General features: G+C 34.2%; 1 protein-coding gene across 2 annotated transcripts in view; it reads right to left on the reverse strand.

The window, feature by feature from the left end:
- Positions 1–2,356: 2,356 nt before the first annotated feature.
- Positions 2,357–19,688, reverse strand: part of HIKESHI (heat shock protein nuclear import factor hikeshi) — a 33,642-nt gene continuing 16,310 nt past the window's right edge. Inside the window, exons 3-5 of one of the 2 annotated variants that reach the window (XM_045557180.1) lie at positions 8,395–8,546; positions 3,395–3,513; positions 2,357–2,436 (exon numbers count right to left, since the gene is read on the reverse strand). In XM_045557180.1, coding sequence (XP_045413136.1) covers positions 2,382–2,436; positions 3,395–3,513; positions 8,395–8,546 — 326 coding nt within the window. In that variant the 3' untranslated portion in view covers positions 2,357–2,381. Of the gene's footprint in view, positions 2,437–3,387; positions 3,514–8,394; positions 8,547–19,688 lie in introns of both variants that reach the window. The other variant, XM_045557181.1, reaches the window with a different exon arrangement.

Here is a 19,688-nt window from a genome sequence, read left to right on the forward strand (position 1 = left end):
ATTTGACTACCATCATTTGCTCTGGAAGCCCAATAAACCAGTTTAAATTCACTACCCAACATTGTCATGGACAATCACATAGGCTTTGATTTCCTCTTACCAAAACAAGAGGCAGTTTGTGTTAGTACTTTCTGTTGGACCTCCATAAAAATCACTGGGTAGGTGGAACAGGTTTTAGTTAGGCTAAAGGAAGAAGCTAGTTACCTCTGTAGAATAGACCCAGCTGGACTTGTTAGAACATGTTTTTGTAGCTTGGGTTTGGTAATCTAGGTCCTGGGTACAAATTCTAGTATAAGAATAATCACTTTGTTTCTGGTAATTGTATTGCAATTGGCTGATGCTTTCTGTTCACAATATTAAATGCTGTTGTATAACCATCAAGTCACACGATTCAACAATTGCTATGGTTTGAATACTTGTCTCCTCCAAAACTTATGTTCAAATTTAATCCCCAATGTGATGGTATTGGAAGGTAAGGCCTTTAAGAGGTGATTGGAGCATGTGGGCTCGGCCCACATGAATGGGTTAATCCATTCATGGATTAATGGGCTCTCATGGGCAGGGAATTGGTGGTTTTATAAGAAGAGAAAGTAAGACCTGAGCTGGCATGCTAGCACTCTCAGCCCCTACAATGTGATACCCTGAGCTGTCTTGGCACTCTTGAGACTTTTTAGAGTTCCTGCCAATATGAAGGTTCTTACCAGATGCAGCCCCTGAACCTTGGACTTCTCAGCCTCCATAATTGTAAGAAATGTATTTCTTATCTTTATAAATTACCTAGTTTTAGGTATTCTGTTATAAGCAACAGAAAATGGACTAATACAACAATGTTCACTAACAAGAAGACCTGAGCCTAATCACTACCACTGAAAACTTGATACACAATCATAACCCAGTAAATAGCAATACAGATCTAGATTAACCACAACTCTAAAAGATAACAGTCTGACCTTCAACTCAGGCCAAAGAAAGACCAGAAAAGAACTGAGAACTTGCAAAAACATACAACTTGCAAAATGCATAAGTTGTGGCAATGTAAGAAACTACCTAAGCTTAAACTCTTATTGCCTGCTCAACCAAATTCATGTTTCAAGACCACAGACTGACCCAACAAATAACTTTGCACAGATTCATGTGTTCTAAAGACATTCCAGCAATTCCCTAGTTTCCAAATTTTCACCAGTATCTGCCAAGACAATCCAAAACTAACTCCAGGACCCAAACTCCTATATGTATCCTTCCTTTGGAGATTCCTCATGGTTTCGCTGGTGCATACTCTGTTACTGCAGCAAGCTAACAAACCTAGCTTTCATTACAGGTGAGATCCTGGTGGTCTTTGGCCAATGGGCTTCACCAGTATAAATGAGTCAAAGGGTCCCCCTTTAAATAAGACACAAAGGTTCTATCTTCATATGCATGTGAATCCTATATTAAATACATAAATGCCTAGTAACATGACTAGTATTAAACAAGAGTTCATCACTATTAATCATAGCTATTAAATAACAATGTATAAAGCTGCAAATATAAAAACTGACAGCCAACCTGTGCTAATTAAAAAAACTTGTAGGCCAGGCACAGTGGCTCACGCCTGTAATCCTAGCACTTGGGAGGCCAAGGCAGGCAGATCGTTTGAGTTCAGGAGTTTGATACCAGCCTGAGCAAGAGCGAGACCCTGTCACTACTAAAAAAAAAAATAGAAAGAAATTAGCTGGACAACTAAAAATATGTAGAAAAAATTAACCAGGCATGGTGGCCCATGCCTGTAGTCCCAGCTACTTGGGAGGCTGAGGCAGGAGGATTGCTCAAACCCAAGAGTTTGAGGTTGCTGTGAGCTAGGCTGATGCCACGGCACTCTAGCCCGGGCAACAGAGTGAGACTCTGTCTTAAAAAAAAAAAAAAAAAAAAAAAAAAAAAAAACACCTTGTAATCTTAATACTCCTTGAAAATAATTTTTCCTTATCTAAAAATGTATTTTTGATATGTTTTTCAAAAGTTTCCCAAATTTTGAGATAGCTGATTTAAAGTTAACTAATTTAGCAAACCACTGTAAAAATAACTGAAACGTTACATATGCAAGGGCACTGGTATACTACTGTTGTGAACAAGCTTTATTTTTAAGTAAAAAATGAAAGCCCAAACAAAATGTTTTGCCTCTGAATAGTACTGTAAGCTTAAGGGGATAAAAAGTCATTAATTACAAATGTATTTTCATTTTACAATGTTTTTAATTTTTTATAAAGATATTAATTAAGCCTCATAGTCACTAAGAAATTTTTACTTAGGTTTCATGATCCTTTTGACTTCATGCTTTTAAATGGTGTCCTTTATCTTCAAAATATGACAACTTTCAGAATCCATTAAAAATTATTTTATTTAAATTATGTTTTCCAAAAGAGAGGGTTCTGTGCTAGTCGTCTTTGAAAGTTTTCATACCTAGAAAAGAAAATACATATTATTTACAACACAACTGAAACAGGATCTTTCATAATCTGCCAAATGACTTACCTAAACAATTTTACATGCCATTTCTAAAAAGCTAAGATAAAAAAGCTAAAAAGATAATCTAGAAATTTAATTATTCTTATAAAAAGATAGCAGGTATAGAGATTTAAGTATGAGAGCAGTTTTGATTAGCTTTTATCAGAGCACAAATCATAATAAACTTTAGTAATTGTTATCTTCTGCAAATTTGAGAGCTATTAATAGAAGGAACCTATGGAAAAATATCAAATCATATTCCCTCATTTCATAGATGAGCAGATGAGAGTAATTTGCTGAAGGTCACATAGCTAGCTACATTGTGACGCAGCTCAAACCTAGTACATCTCAGTGCTCTGCATGCTACATACACCACAGTATCACTTCTCAAAAACCTCCTCCTAAGCATCCCACCACCACTGGGATATTCAAAGTGTAAAGAAATACCTATAAAACAGAAACATGGGAAAGGTGGGCAAAAAGATTTATTAGTCATTCATGTTCGGGGTGCAGTATACCCTGATACCCTAAATGTACACCTTTATTACAGATCAAGACTTGCTAAACTTAAGGAAAAAAAGTTTTGATTGATATTTCAAGTCTCATATATGGTACTTCTAAGTCAAAATATACAAAAATTTACGACCTTAATAGTGGTTCCTAAAACATAGGCAATTATATTTTCCTGTCTTTATAAATTCATAATGGCTACTATATAAACAGAATTATTTACAGTAAGAACCGTTCCTGATCTGAACTCTTTAATACACACTTTAATGGCATGTAAATATTAATGTATGCTGATGTCCACAATAAAAGTATATGTTTAAATGTCAAAGAAAGAATACAGTCACAAGCAATACAGATATTCAGTTACTGAAAGTCTTAATATTAGAGAGAGAATACCTCATACCATTTCAGAACCACATTGGCTGGAATGAACATTTCAGAGGGATTTGGTGTCATCTGGGCCTGAGACACAGCAAATGATGAAGCAAAATTGTAGAAGTTGTCCAACATCTTTTGTGTAAACTATAAAGTTAATAATAGATTAATGGATTATACTAAATATTCCATTTAGACTTAAATATTTTTAATTTAAAATGTTCCTGTATTAAATTGGTTTTAAGAACTGTAAGTTCTAAGACAATCTAGTGCTGAAAGTTAAGCATTAAAACGTTATTTTAATGTTCAGAGTGCAATATACCCTGATACCCTAAATATACATGTTTATTACAGATCAACTTTCTAAACATAAGAAAAAAGTTTAGTTATAAAATTTTTGACTCATAAAATGACATTGTAGAATATGTTATTCACTCCAAAAAAAAAAAAGGAAATTTTTTTTCCTCAAAATATTTTCTTTCATCTCCACATCTGTATCCAGTAACTTCCCCTCCTCAAATGCCACTCTCCTAACATCAACCTATTTTCTCATATAAAATAGTAACCATCTCTAAGAAGTATTTTTCTTGCCAGAAAGATGAGTTTAAATTGATAAAGAAGCAACTGGTTACTTCCCATCTTTATAAAGAAAAGTAGTATTATTCTATTTCCTAACCTGTTTTTTCTTATTGGTCCTAAAATGGTCAAATTCACTAAAAATCTTCCAAGTCTCCTTGGTAGAAGCTAAAAGTAAACTGATTCATATTTTCTGAGAATCAGATGGGTTTAAGTACCAAACCTAAAAGTAAATATACTTCTAGAGATAATACTACCTTCTACTCACTCAAAAATACAAAACCAGCCATGAAGGCTCCTGTTGTCTCTTCTCTACACAAGAGAAATCACCTTAATTAGGTTTTTTAATTTGTTTGTTTAACAATATGAAAGTAATATAATCCAAGAGACTCTAGAGTACTTGAATTAATATCAGAGTTCAGTATGATCATTAACTAAAAGATCAATATTAGAAAAAAATCAACAGTAACCCTCCACACCAATGAAAAAAATTTTAAATGTAACTTTAAAACGACTCAATTGAGAATACAAAGTCTTTCCAATACCTAGAAAAAAATGCTAAGACAAGCTGACAGGACATTTGTGGAAAATATGATAAAATATGATAAATATTGAGAAACAGAATACAAAACGACCTATAACTATATATCATGTTCAATGGAAAGATATACTATGTCACAGATGGAAAGACAATGGTAGAGGTGGCCAGTTCTCCCCCAAATAAACCTGTAAATCCAATGCTATTTCCAAAATTCCAACAAGGTTTTCCATGAAACTCGACAAGCTGATACTGTTTCATGGAACTCAACAAGCTAATAAAATCATTATGAAGAATACGTAAACCTATTTTGATAACTAAGAAGAGGAACTTGCCCTACCAGATACTAAGACTTATTGGCAAAGGAACAGGCAAATAAACTAATTGGAATAAAAGAGAGAGCACAGAAAAAAAAACTAAGCACATGTGACGACATGGTATATAAGAAAGACACTATTACTCAGGGGTAAAAAAAAAAAAAATGGGACTAACTATTCAATTAATGGGGCTAGGACAACTAGTTTTCCATAAGGGGAAAAAAGAATTTAAATCTCTTCTCATACCAGCCTGAATAAGAGTGAGACCCCATCTCTACTAAAAATAGAAAAATTAGCTGGGTGTCGTGGCAGGTGCCTGTAGTCCCAGCTATTTCGGAAGCTGGAGGAGGAGGATCACTTGAGCCCAGGAGTTTGAGGTTGCAGTGAGCTACGGTAACGGCACTGCACTCTACCCAGGGCAACAAGAGCAAGCAAGACTCTGTCTCCAAATAAATAAATAAAATAAAAATAAAATAAAATAAAATAAAAAAATAAAGCTTTAAGGCTTTAAGAACTGTAGAAGAACATCTTTACATATCAGGGTAGGGAAAGATTTCTCAAATATTAAAAAAAAAAACTCCACAAATCCTAAAGGAAGCAACTAATAAGCTTACCTACTTAAAAATATGTCTGTATGCAAAGACGTCATAAGCAATATTTAAAAGACAAGCAACATACTACAAGGAGAAATTTGCAATATATTTAACAAAGGATTAGTATCAAAACACCTAAAGGTTTCTTCCCAAAAGACTAAATTAAACAGTGCAAAAAGCAATACAAAAGAAAATTGGACAAAATATATAAACAGTCAATTTCTATAAAAGGAAATACAAATGCAGCCCAAAATGTGAAAAGATGCTCATGATCACTAGTAATCAAGAAACACAAGTAAAAATAATATTCTAATTTTCACCCACCAGCCAGTTTGGCAAAATTTTAAGATTTCAATAAATGTTAATGAAAATATATAAACATCTATCAATATAGAAATGAAAAACTATTGAGTGAACAGTAAGTTATACAGAATGATACCATTTACGTTTGTTTTTAAAACATACAAAAGAATAAACAAACAAGAAGGAAAAATAACAGAATGAGAAAACAAAGGATTGAACACAGAAGAGAAATAAAAGGAATTTCTATGGTAATCGTGAAAGAAAATAGTATCTTGAAACTACAGCTGTACAACAGGTCCAGTAAATAGTCACACCACAGTAGAACAACAACGAAAGGAGAGTTCTCAGAGGGATGTTTCCAAGACAAATTTGAAACTGATACATTTAAATATACTGAATGGGAATTTACACTAGAAGAGTTTGGGCAAAAATCAGAAATGGAAACACAGAACTCTATACAAAAGGAAAAAAAATGAGGAAAACGAAACTAGGAAAAATAAAAAGTTATACAAGAAATGATTGTACTACACGTGGCTCAGTTCTGAAAAATATTTACCTAGTCGTAATACTGAAAACTCTTGAGTATTAATTTAACAAAAATTTATATTGGGAAAGTGGGGAGAAAAGTATGTATGCTGGGGAGCAGGAGAGTAAGAGAACTACAATCATCATGTTTCATATTGGTAGGTCAATGGAAAACATCTGTAACAGAAAAAAACAGACCAAGCAAGGTTTCTCTGATACATGGAAGTAATAAACGGTGGAAAAAAATAGGTTAAAAAAAGGGTTGAAAGTGATAGCTTCTGAGGAGTAGAAGTAGAATATAACATAACAGGACAGCTGTTTTGCATATAAAACTATTTGAGTTTTAAACCAAGGATATGTGCTACTTTAATAAAAATTTAAATAAGAGTGAGAGCAATTAAATTAGAAACATGTTTAAACATATACACAAATAGTACTATACATATTTCGTGGCTACACAGGAATTTTTTTAAAGTACTAAAATATGGATAGAAAAAATACATGGAGTTAGAAGAGTACATGGAAAGCAAAAGGGAGGGAGAGAAGCAGGCAGCAGTGACCTGTAGCATTTTATTTCTTTTTTAAAACAAATTAGCAGCAAATATGATGAAATATAACAGTTAAATCTAGGTGGAAGAAACTTGGAAGTCTTAGTATAAACCCTACTATAAAAAGAGCTCTACAAAGAGAGTTTTGTCTACCTATTCACATGTATGTGTGCTTAGAAAATGCCTGGCACAGAGGAGATAAACAATAATGATTTATGGAATGTATAAATTATTCTCTGTACTGTCTTGTGTATTTAAAATGTTTCATAATAAAATATTTAATAAAAATATAAGTGCTTTCTTAAAAAGCTCAAATAATTTAGTTACAGTAAAAAGTCTTCTTATCCTTCTCCAGGGATAACTTAATACTTTGGTGTATATTTTCCAGAAACTTCTAATGCCATCTACATGGGATACTATAAGTATTGTTTTACAGTTTGTTTTCAGCACAGCAGTTTATTTTTTAAATTACTGAAGAAAAAATTTTGAGAGCCAGACTCTGTCATTCTTATTTCAGTCCATTTTCGAGAGATCATATGACAAATCTGCCCTTAAATTCATGACCACAACCTTCAAAAGTGTGCCTTTGGTGCTGCCCAATAAACCCATAAGGTTTCTCTAGACGATTCACCCTCCTCCTCCTCTCCTAGAGGACTTATTTAATAGTCCTTTTAAATTTTCTAGTACCTCCTTTCCCCTCAATTTTAGCTGATGATCTTTCTATTTCACTGAGCAAAGAGCAGCAATCAGGAGAGAGCCTCCAGAAGTTCATCTACCAACCTCCTATATCCATACCCATACATCCATTATCCTATCTGAAGTGAGCACCTCCACATATAGTGCCAGTTTCTACTCAAGGATTCTGCTTTAGCAATTCTCCCTGCTCTCTTATGCCAGTTTTTTCCTCTCAAAATCAGGGTAAGTGAAATAAGCCAAGTATAGAAAGACAAATACTGCATGATCTTTCTTACATGTAGAATCTTAAAAAAGTTGAACTCATAGAAGCAGAGAGCAAAATAGTGGTTGCCAGGGGTTGGAGAGTGGAGGGGAGGAAAATGAGGAGATGCTGGTCAAAGAGTACAAAGTTTTAGTTTGACAGATGAATAGGTTCTGGAAATCTGTTGTACAACATGGTGACTACAGTTAATAATAATGTATAATTAAAATTTGCTCAGCCTGAGCAAGGGTGAGACCGCGTCTCTACTAAAAATAGAAAGAAACTAGCTGGACAACTAAAAATACATAGAAAAAGTTAGCTGGGCATGGTGGTGCATGCCTGTAGTCCCAGCTATTCGGGAGGCTGAGGCAGAAGGATTGCTTGAGCCCAGGAGTTTGAGTTGCTGTGAGCTAAGCTGACACCACGGCACTCTAGTCCGGGCAACAGAGTGAGACTCTGTCTCAAAAAAAAAAAAAAAAAATTTGCTAAGAGATTAGATCTTAAGTGTTGGTCACCACAAAAAAATAAGTATGTGAGGTGATGGATATGTTAAACTGGCTTGATTTAATCATTTCACAATGTAAACATATCAAAACATCATATTGTATACCATAAATATATACAATTTTGTCAATTATACATTAATAAAGGGGGGGGGAGGAAGAAAACAATGAAATATGCATTGTATTACCTGAGTGAATGAGTCAACTGAGGATACAGCAGCATTGCCTACAGGAGTCTGCTGAGCCAGGCTGTCTAATAATTCCACTGAAATTCCAATCTGAGCAACAGATGGAGTTCGGACAATATTCATGGCTCCAAAAGGATGTTGGCTTCCTTCCCCTGAAAGAAATGAACATGTGCCACATATTTCAAATTTAACTTGTAGTCATAAAAATTCCTTTGTAAATATGTGAAGAACCTCTAATTTATACACGCTAAAAAGTTTTCTTATGTGCAAGTTTGTTTCTTTTCTGATATACGTAAAAAGCTACTTAATTTTTAGGATATGAACAAAGAATAAGAGAACTAAAAGTTTCTCACCAGAAAAACAGCTGTTACTTTTCTAAATCTTAAAACTACTAAAGCTAGAAACAGTAACAGAAGCAGAGAAAAATAAATAAGAATTAATTAGATAAAAGACTCTCAATGCTAACTCTAAAAGGATACTGTTAAACATTTTTAGAACTAGTTTTAATATTCTCTCACTATTCCATTAAAGAAAGATCTTTTTACATTGTTATTATTACCAATAAACAACATGGCACGTTTTACTAAATGCCACAGATCATCCCTCTCTATACTTGACTGTTATCAGATAGGCAATAAAGAAATCTGCAGCTTAGTCAGGAAAAATATTTATTAACTTTTCCCCTTTATATAAAATGGAATCATTAAATATACATCTGAGCAACCACCTGTAAGTGCCAGTTAACTTATATTGGGGAAATATAAACCAAGTTTATTAATCCATATAAGTCATAATCATAAAGGCTAGTCCAATGAAGGAAAAAAAATCATACAATGAATTTTTAGATTATTTGCTGTTTTCATACGACTATAAAATGTTTAATCAAATACCGATGAACAAAAAATCTGGGACAACACATACTTCTAATAACTAGAATACTCACTGCAAGTATCACAATTCTTTTTAAATTTTCAGGCATATGAATAAAAACTTATAAATGTGTTTTTCTATGATTTAAACACACACATACATACACCTCTCACTAAACATGGCTAGTTTCAGTTTTTTTCAATATTTTAAAATTATTTTGTCACGGCATGATGGCTCACGCCTGTAATTCCAGCACTTTGAAAGACTGAGGCAGGAGGATTGCTTGAGGCCAGGTATTCAAGACCAGCCTGGGCAACATAGCAAAATCCTGTCTCTACCAAAAAAAAAAAAAAAAAGAAAAGAAAAATTAGCTGGGTGTGCTGGTCATGCCTATAGTCCCAACTACTTGGAAGGCTGAGACAGGGGGATCATTTGAACCCAGGAGTTTGAGGCTGCAGTGAACTATGATTGTGCCACTGAACTTCAGCCTGGGTGGCAGAGTGAGAATTTGTCTCTATAAAAACAAAACACAAAATTTCAAAATAAATTTCAAAATTAAAAAAAAAATGACCAGGTACAGTGGCTCACCTATAATCCTAGCACTTTGGGAGGCTGAGGCAGGAGGATCACTTGAGGCCAGAAGTTTGAGATCAGCCTGAGCAAGACTGAGACCCTGCCTCTACAAAAAAATAGTAACTAGGCATGGCAGTGCACACCTGTAGTCCCAGCAACTAGGGAGGCTGAGGCAGGAGGATCACTTGAGCCCAGGAGTTTGAGGTTGCTGTGAGCTAAGAGCCCACCTGCACTCTAGCCCAGAGTAGAGACCCTGTCTCAAAAAATAAAGTGAATTTCTTAAGACGGGATATAGTTGGGTCATGTTTTTAACACATTCTGCCAATCTCTGCCTTGTAAGTAGAGAGTTTAATTGTGTTAAATAGATACTTGCTTGTGTACCATTTTAATTTCCTTGTCATTTCTTTTACTACATATTTTTTGTTATTTTCTTAGTGCTTGCACTGGAGATTATAATTACTATCTTAGTTTATAAAACCTAGCTTGGATTAATACCTAATTTCAATAGTATACAAAAACTTTGCTCCTCTATAGTTTCCCCTCCCCTTATGTTGTTACTGTCACAAATTGTATCATTATACATAGTGTGCCCATCAACACAGATTATAATTTTTGTTTTATCCAGTTGTCTTTTAAATCAGAAGAGAAAAAAGAGCAAAACAACCAACATGTACGCTAAAACACTGACTTTTATATTTACCAATGTAGTTACCCAGTGTAATTTTGAACTACTGTCTTATGTCCTATAATTCAGCCTGAAGGAATCCCTTTATAGCATTTCTTATAAGACAGGTCTGCCAGCAAAGACTCCATTTTTATTTATGTGGGAACATCTTCATATCTCCTTCATTCCTGAAAGATAGTTTTGCTGGATACTGAATTCTTGGTTGACAGCTTTGTTTCTCTCAGAATTTTGAATGTTATTGCACTATCTTCTAAACTTCACAGTCTCTGATGAGAAATCGGCTATTAATCTTATCAAGGATCCTTGTAAGTGATGAGTTACTTCTCTTGATGTTTTTAAGATTCTGTCTGACAGTTTTATGATATGACTTGGTGTGCAGTTTATCATACTGAGTTCATTAAGCTTCTTAAGTATGTAGGTTGCTGTTTTTCATCAAATTTGAGAAGTTTCCAGGCATTATTTCTTCAAACATTATCTTAGTCTGTACAGGCTGCTCTAACAAAATACCATAAATGGGGTGGTTTATAAACAACAGAAATTTATTTCTCACAGTTCTAGAGGCTGGAAGTCCAAGATCAAAACACCAGCAGATTTGGTGTCTGATGACGGCCTGTTTTCTGGCTCGTAGCACCTTCTTGCTATGTCCTCACCTGGTAGAAGGGCAAGGGATCTCTTTCATTCCACCTCCATGACCTAGTCACCACCCACCTCCTAATACTTTGGAGGTTAAGATTTTAACATATAAATTGGGGGAGGAGGGACACAAACATTAAGCCCATAGCAAACCTTCTTTCCACCTCTTCTCACTCTCCTTTCCTTCTGTTACACCCATTACACTGTGTACGCTGGTGTCTCATAGGTCTATAAGGCCCTGCTCTTCAAACTGGATAGTTCAATTAACTTAGCTTCAAGTTCACTGATTCTTTCTTCTGTCTATTCAAATCTGCTATTGAAACCCTCTAGTAAATCTTTCATTTCAGTCATTATACTTTTCAACTCTAGAATTTTGTTTAGTTCTTTTTTTATAATTTCTATGCTGATATTCTCTATTTGATGGCACATCATCCTCATTTCCTTTAGCTCTCTGAGCAAAATTAACACAGTTTGCTTAAAGTCTTTCTGCTTTTGGGGGACAGTTTCTGTTATTATAATAATTATAATTACTATAATTACAGAAATTATAAATTATAGAAATTATAAAAGCTATAATTATAATAATTTCTTCTGTGTAAGGACCTTACTTTCTTGTTTCTTTGTATACCTCATAATTTTATATAGAAAAATGGACATTTTTAATATTACATTGTGGCAACTCTAGAAATCTGGTATTTCCCCCTTCTCAGGGTTTGTTGTTACTGTTTGTTATAGTTGTTTTCTTATTTAATGACTATTCTGAACTGAACTAATTCTACAAAGCCTGTTTCTTTGTGTGGCCACTGAAGTCTCTGTTCCAATAGTTTAGTGGTCAGCTAGTGATTAGAAAAAAATTTCATTAAACATCTGCAATCAAAAAATTCTCCCAGTCTTTGCAGATGGGCTCTATGTGTTGGGACAAGCCCTGAATACTCAACCAGGCAGTTTATAATTGCCTTACCCTTCATTTCCTGCCTGTGCTAAGCCTAAAAGTCAGCGAGAAGAGAGCCCTTGGGGCCTCCTCAGGGCTTTCCTGAGCATGCCTATCTGGGCATGCACATCCCTTCTACATTCCCAGGAATATGTCAGAGAATTTCAAAGCGCTCATTCCCCAAAGCACCTCATTTCCCAGCCTTTCCTCATAAGCTTTTTGGTTAGTCTATTTTTTGCCCCAACTGTTGTCCTTTGCCTCAGGCACATTGACTAATACATATGTCTGTAAATATTTTTGGCAAACACCCTCAAGGTGGTCACTTTTGCATTGGGAGAGTTCCCAGTTAGGTGAGAAAAAGGCAAACCTTTTGAGCCAGTCTTCCAGAAAGCCACCAGACAGATCAAAACAAGTTAATTACAATTCTTTGTGAATGAGGTCTATTCCACTCCCAGTACCAGTATCAACAATGTAGACAGTATTTTCAAGGCTACCACTGAGGTGGAGGAGCAGGGGATAGTTAAATGCCACAAAGCTCACTGTTCTGAGATTCAGTGGTGTTTCTTGATTAAGTATTCTCCTTGGTGCTACAAGCTTTTATTTAGTCGCCAGAGGTCTGAAAAAGTTGGTTGTGACAGTTTTTGCCAGTTTTTTGCTGTTGCTGCTTTTACGGAGAGATGGATTTTTGGAGTTCCTTACTTTACCATTTGGTTTATATTAAACCTAGAATTATGCTAAGTCCAGAAAATACACTGCTGTTTGTCTGCCTAACAAGCACCAGTGATACCAATTAAGAAAAGAGATTCAATACAATCTTCTATTGACTTAGTTTGAACTACCTGGGAAGTGATTGCTCAGGAAGAAAAGTCTTGTCATCTCGGACTTGCATCCTTTGTCACACACAAGCTCTTGGTGACAGAGGCCCTAAGTTAAACTGGCTAAGATCCATTGTAAGAAAGAAGAAAATATTCTGACTTTTTCTTCATTTTAAAGCTCTGTACCACAAGGGCAACTTAAAAAAAAAAAAAAAAAGATGCAAAGGTCTTCAACAATCTTTAATTTACATTTCCAGAGATACCTATTGCGCAATTAAATCATTCCTTTAGTCAATCTTATTCTCAAAATGGGCTTGACTCAGTAGTTTATAATCTACAAGTGCAAAGGTCCTTGTTTACAAACCATAAAATAGTGCAAAGAAATACTGGAACACAATAAACAAATTTACAATTAGTATTTAATTTTGCATCTGAACCTGTAACAGCCAAAGTAAAAGAAGAAAACATGATCAGTTACACTCAGTGCCATTATCAAAAAATAAAATATCTGTAAAAATAGCAGAGCAAGCAAAACATCTGACATGGTCTTTAAAAAAAGTATACATTAGATCGATTAAGTTCTCAACAACATTCTAATAGTAAACACAACAGCTAATTTTTTAAGACTGTTTCTAAAAGTATCCCTCCTCCTTGTAAAGATGGTTTCTCCAGGCTCCTTTTGTATTTCTTGAAATATGGCATAATCCTTTGAGCAATTCAATATGAAAATCATCAGTTAATGCAAGGACAAACCATGGTTCACAGGCCAAATCTGGCCCACAACCTAGCTTGTATGATCTGGGAGTTAAGTTTAAAATTTTTAAAGGATTACTTAAAAATATATACATGCCATTGAGACCACATGTGGCCTGCAACGCCTAAAATATTTACTATCTGATCCTTTACAAAAAACTTTGCCAATCTCTGTTCTAGGCAATTCTATCATTCTTCCATTATTTTCATTATTTTAGTGCAAAAGCACAGTTGAGAATAATTGATAAGTAATGACAAAATAATTTCTTGGATGAAATAACATAACATTTCAAGATAGAGAAAAAATAAGACCACTAATATCCCCCAAATGCAACTGAAATTTATAAAATGGTCCAGTGGACCCATATGGTAATTTCAAGATAAAATGAGTTTTATCCTATTAAAAAATATGTAAGTAAATGTTCTCTTTGGAAGACCTCCACAAAAGGATAAAACTCATGAAATAGCAATCCTTCTAATCATTAAAAGTGTTCAAAAGGGAAACTAAAAAATTAAGAACTGGTTAAGCTGTATGTGTGCAGAGCAGCAAAGTGAGGACTGAAGAAAACAATTACGGTAATTCACTACGCAGTGCTATTTGAATATGATGACATATGCTACAGAGTTACATAAAAACAGCTTAATTATGCCTGCTTAAAAGCATTTTTAGTATCAAATATAAAAATTTAGAAATCAAATATATATTTCTGAAACCTCCTTGTTTCACTTCTATTGATAGCTTGACAAGCCTAAAATTACATGGGCAGTAAAAGTCACTTAACTGTTCTGAACTGCTTTCCTTATCTGGGTAATTTCTAGTATCCCTTCTAGTGCTAACATTCTATGATTTTATAAAAACATAATTACCATTTGTTAAGCACCAACTGTGTGCCAGGCACTATTATGCATTTTACATATATTATCTCTGATGCTCGCAAAAACACTTGCACTGTGGGTATTATTATCTCCATTCTACCTGAATTCTCCTCTAAGGTTAAGTATCTTGGTCAAAATTACATACCCAGTAATGAGAAGCATTAAGATTCCAAACAGGTATATCAAGCTCCAAAGTTGATGCTCATTCCAGTTCATTATCCTACCTGTTTATATCAAATTCTATGGTATGAACTCTTAATTGATTTTTATTCATTACTTACTTACAAGGAAGCCATTCAAGAAAGTAAGTCAAGAAATGTCAGAATAAGCAATTCCAGTTCTGGCTCATTAGCTCCACTTTGAACAGACTAATAGTTGCATCTTGATTTTGTTGTTCTTTCTAATCTCTCTGACAATCTCAACCCTATTTTAAAATGAAAACTAGAATTAGTTTAAATGTTTTTTCCTGGTAACTGAGTTGGATGAAATGAGAGACCATGATGCCCTATGTAGAGAAAGCTGAAGGCAATGAGATTAAAATATGGCAACAGGCCATAAAGGGAAAGAGCAGAATTATAAAGAAAAAATTCAAATGATGGTTTCTAAAGACTGTAATTTTAACATTTGTTAAAAATTATTCTTCGGTGTTAAGCCTTTTGTCATGGGCATTTGTAATGCCACTGCTGTTAAAGATAAAGAAAAGCTAAGTGACTGTGCCGTGTGTGTGTGTGTGTGTGTGTGTGTGTGTGTGTGTGTGTGTGTGTGTGTGTGTGTGTGTGTGTGTGTGTGTGTGTCTCTCTCTCTCTCTCTCTCTCTCTTTCTCTTTATGAATGTGGAAAAAGAGTGTAAGGAATTCTCTGTACTATTCTTATAATTCTCCTCTAATTAAAAATTTTTTCAAAATAAAGTTATCTTAAATCCCTAACACATTTTCATTCCAAACTAACAGTACCTCACAGTAAGGCCTTGGCCAAAACAAAATAAAGCCCCACCATAAGGCCTCATTTACTCCGAAGGCCTAAAACATAAAACATTAGCCTTTTCTCATAACAAAAGTATTCTACAAAGCTCTACCAATATTATTTGTTCACATAAACATATATCCCCTCTTTCTTATGACACAGGTGATTTGAGCAACAATTTCTTCTTCTATTAAGTACAATCGCATATTAAAGTGCTATAGACACAATAAAAAATATTTGTAAAGCTCTACATAAGTGTTTTTAGTATATCTGACCTAATGTCCTACTCCCCCACCTGCTCTTGCAATCTTGGCCTCTTCTGTTTCCCATTCTCCATATAATTCTCCACTGTAGATGTCACTGGAATTCTCCCTGACTGAGGCATTGAGCCATTTCCTCATTGTCTCTTGAAAACACTTTACAAATAGTTAACCTACAGAGAAAAGGAAGGGTTTAAATTGAACCTTGTGTGTATGAAAGAGTATGTGGATGTGGCTCAAACAAACTCTTCAAATAGTATATGAACTCCACAAATATTTACCTTTGACAGACAAATGCATATAAACACACATTAATATACATAATATCAATTTTTTCAGTTACTAGTTTTGGTATGAGAAACTGCTTTCCCTTTCCATTCAGAATCAAGTTTTTAAACCTTAATTTAAAAGATACCATACTCATGTTCCTGATATGTTGTGAACCAAAACTTCTTAAAGTTAACATTACATGGCAACTCATTATTCATAATTGTTACAGGTTTTAATAGCTGTTTAAGTTGTTATAACTGGAAACCAGTATTCAGCTGACCCTGTACCTGAATGCTAAAAGGACTGTCAAGTTTTCTTATCTACCTTACAATTTAATGATACTACTTAGACTAGATACCACTTTCAGAACTCTGCTAAAACCTTAAAAAAAAAAAATCTCAAAAAGCACTTTGACAGTACTAATAAAAAACTAGAAAGAAATAACTTAGGTATATGTGATTTCTAATTCTATTACAGGTATTTTTTGTGTTAATGAGATGGACACACATCAGAAAAGCAGGCTAAGTAAGAGCTAGTCAAAAGACTTCATGGAGAAAATTAAAGATGCAGTCTATTGAGAAAATTCTCATGGCAACCTGGACCTGATCATGAAATGCTCCTCTAGACCAGATTACATCAAAACAAAAGTGAGTAAATAATTTTTTTTTCAACTGTGAAGGATGTGGAAATTCTAAACTTTGGGGAAAATATGCAGAGTATCTATAACAGAGCTTTTGGTTTCCCATTATCTGACTCCCTTACATGCTATCAAGAGCTGCAATGTTAAATTTGGTACAAAGATGATGACAATGAAGATAAGTAAGTACCTTCAAAATAAATCACCAAAATGTGATTTCTGCCCTGAAATTTTTGTTGTTATATTCAGAACTTCACTAAGCAGACTAATAAGCAAAGAAAACTGAAGATGAGATTCTATAAAAACTACCACATCCAGTTTCACAGCTGTAAAATACAAACGCTTATTTCTGTAATAGGAATTCATGGAACACTATGAAAAGTTAACAAGGCATACTGTAATTCCTAGAAAAACACTAAAAAACTAAGCCAAAGGTATACAGCTAAAAAACAGAACACATATGGATTAAACAGCACTCAATCCAAAAGAATGCCAAAAAGAGGGGAAAAAAAGAAGATTAACAGCAAGATAAAAATTTAAACCTAACCATACAAATAACATTAAATATTAATAAACACTCCATTTAAAAGGCAGAGATTGTAAGAATAGTTCAAAAAAAAAAAGCAGCACCAAACTACATGCCATTTATAAGACAGAGATTTATGTTAAAAATAAAAGGTAAAAGTATGTTAAAAGTATATTTATGTTAAAAGAAAAAATATAGCATGCAAACACTATAAAAAAACTGAAGAAACTACATAAATTTTAAACAAAGTAGACTTCAAGACAATAGTATTACCAGATATAATAGACATTTCATATTGATAAAAGGACAAATTCACGAATCTTACACAAATTCAGAGGAAGAGAAAACCATTTTATGCCTTTTATTTATTTATTTATTTTCTTACCTCATTGCACCCTTACTACTTCTATTTAACATGGTGTTTGAAGGCTTGGACAATATAATAAGGCAAAATATATATATATATCAAAGGCATAAAAATTGAAAAGAAGTAAAAAGTCTTTTTCATGACATTATGATAATCTACATACAAAATCCTAGCAAGCTATTAGAACTAATTAGGGAGTTTAGCAAGATATTCAATATATATTACCCTTTCCTTCACCCTTCAGGATACAAAGTCAATATATAAAAATCAAATGTACTTCTATAATACTAACAATAAACAAGTGGATTCAAAATACATTCAGAGATTTAGAAAAAACACCCAAAATGCCCAAAAAGAAATGGGCAAACCATAGATTATCAACAAAATGTATTACTGGCCGGGCACGGTGGCTCACACCTGTAATCCTAGCTCTGGGAGGCCGAGGCGGGTGGATCGCTCGAGGTCAGGAGTTCGAGACCAGCCTGAGCAAGAGTGAGACCCCGTCTCTACTAAAAAAAAATAGAAAGAAATTATCTGGCCAACTAAAAATATATATACAAAAAATTAGCCGGGCATGGTGGCTCATGCCTGTAGTCCCAGCTACTCGGGAGGCTGAGGCAGTAGGATCGCTTAAGCCCAGGAGTCTGAGGTTGCTGTGAGCTAGGATGATGCCACGGCACTCACTCTAGCCCGGGCAACAGAGCGAGACTCTGTCTCAAAAAAAAAAAAAAAAAAAAAACCAAAATGTATTACTATACTACCAATTTAAAACAAGAAGGAAAAAAAGTAGGTGGACCATATCCTCTAGATCAGTGTTCTGAAAACTTTTTAATTCATGTCACCTTTTACTTTTAAATAAACATAAAAATCTCATCGTCTATTCCCACACCACCTCTTTTAAAGATCAGAATGTATCTGTTCCTCACTTTACTTGGTTAACAGGAAAGGAGTGAAGGGAAAAAAAAAAAGAGACCTAAACACTTAACACTTTTTGAATACCTCAAAATTTCACAACCCATTATAAAATAATATTAAGTAAAAATGGCAGAAAACAGCAATTACAAATATTTGAACTATATATACACATAAAACAATGGAAAAAAATTTGAATGTTTTTTTCCTTCAATTTACTTTAGAAGAGGAAAAGACCTACTACACTAAGAATAGTGAACTAAAAATCTGAGTATCTAGATAGTAATCCTTGATCTATTTCAGGAACATTCAAACTTTCTAGATTTCATAACCCTCAACAATAAAATTAAGGAATTAGATTAAATTATTTTAGGATCTTCCATTCTAATATTTCATGGCTTACTCTGTTATTATACTTGGCAAGGATATGCTCTATTAGTTTTTTATGTAGTACCAAGCACACTGTACCTTTATTACGACTCTCTAAAAACTGCCATGACACTCATGATCCATTATCCACTTTCAGTACCCTTTCTCCCAGGCCTCCTATACCATTTGTTTTAAAGGCCATTTTAATCCAGGAATGCAGTTCCACTTCTAGGAGTTTCTTCTACAGAAATACAGTGCTAGAAAATTCGTACAAAGATATGTGTAAGAATATTTATTGTAGCATTGCTAGTAAAACAACAAAAAAATGGAAACAACCCAAATTTCCATCAATAGGAGATTAGTTAAATAAAGTATGGTATTGCCATATAATGTACAACTGTTTGAAAGGGGTAGATTTACACACACCACCTAAACGTTAGCAGACTTGAAGCAAAATAATTAACCTCTCTGAAATTCAGCCTCTTGAAAACCAGGAGTTAATAACTCCAACCTCTAAAGATTGTTGTTAAAGATTAAATATATAGGTAAAAGCCTAGTACGGTGCATTGCACATTGCAGATATTCAGTATCTGCTACCCTTTCGTTCATCCTTCAATCATTATAAAATCTGCCTAACTGATTTCTCTGGCTCTAATCTCAATAAGATTCTCTTAGCCATCCCAGACAAGTATTATTTTCCTAAAACATCTCTTTTGTTTTTATTTTTTTAAGACACAGGTTCTGACGAGATTGGCCAGGCTGGTCTTGAACTCCTGGGCTCAAGCAATCTTCCCACCTCAGCCTTCCAAGTAGCTGGGACTACAGGCATGTGCCATTGTATCTGGCTGTAAAGCA

This window comes from Lemur catta, chromosome 7 (genome assembly GCF_020740605.2).
Source record: "Lemur catta isolate mLemCat1 chromosome 7, mLemCat1.pri, whole genome shotgun sequence".
Classification (NCBI taxonomy): Eukaryota; Metazoa; Chordata; class Mammalia; order Primates; family Lemuridae; genus Lemur; species Lemur catta.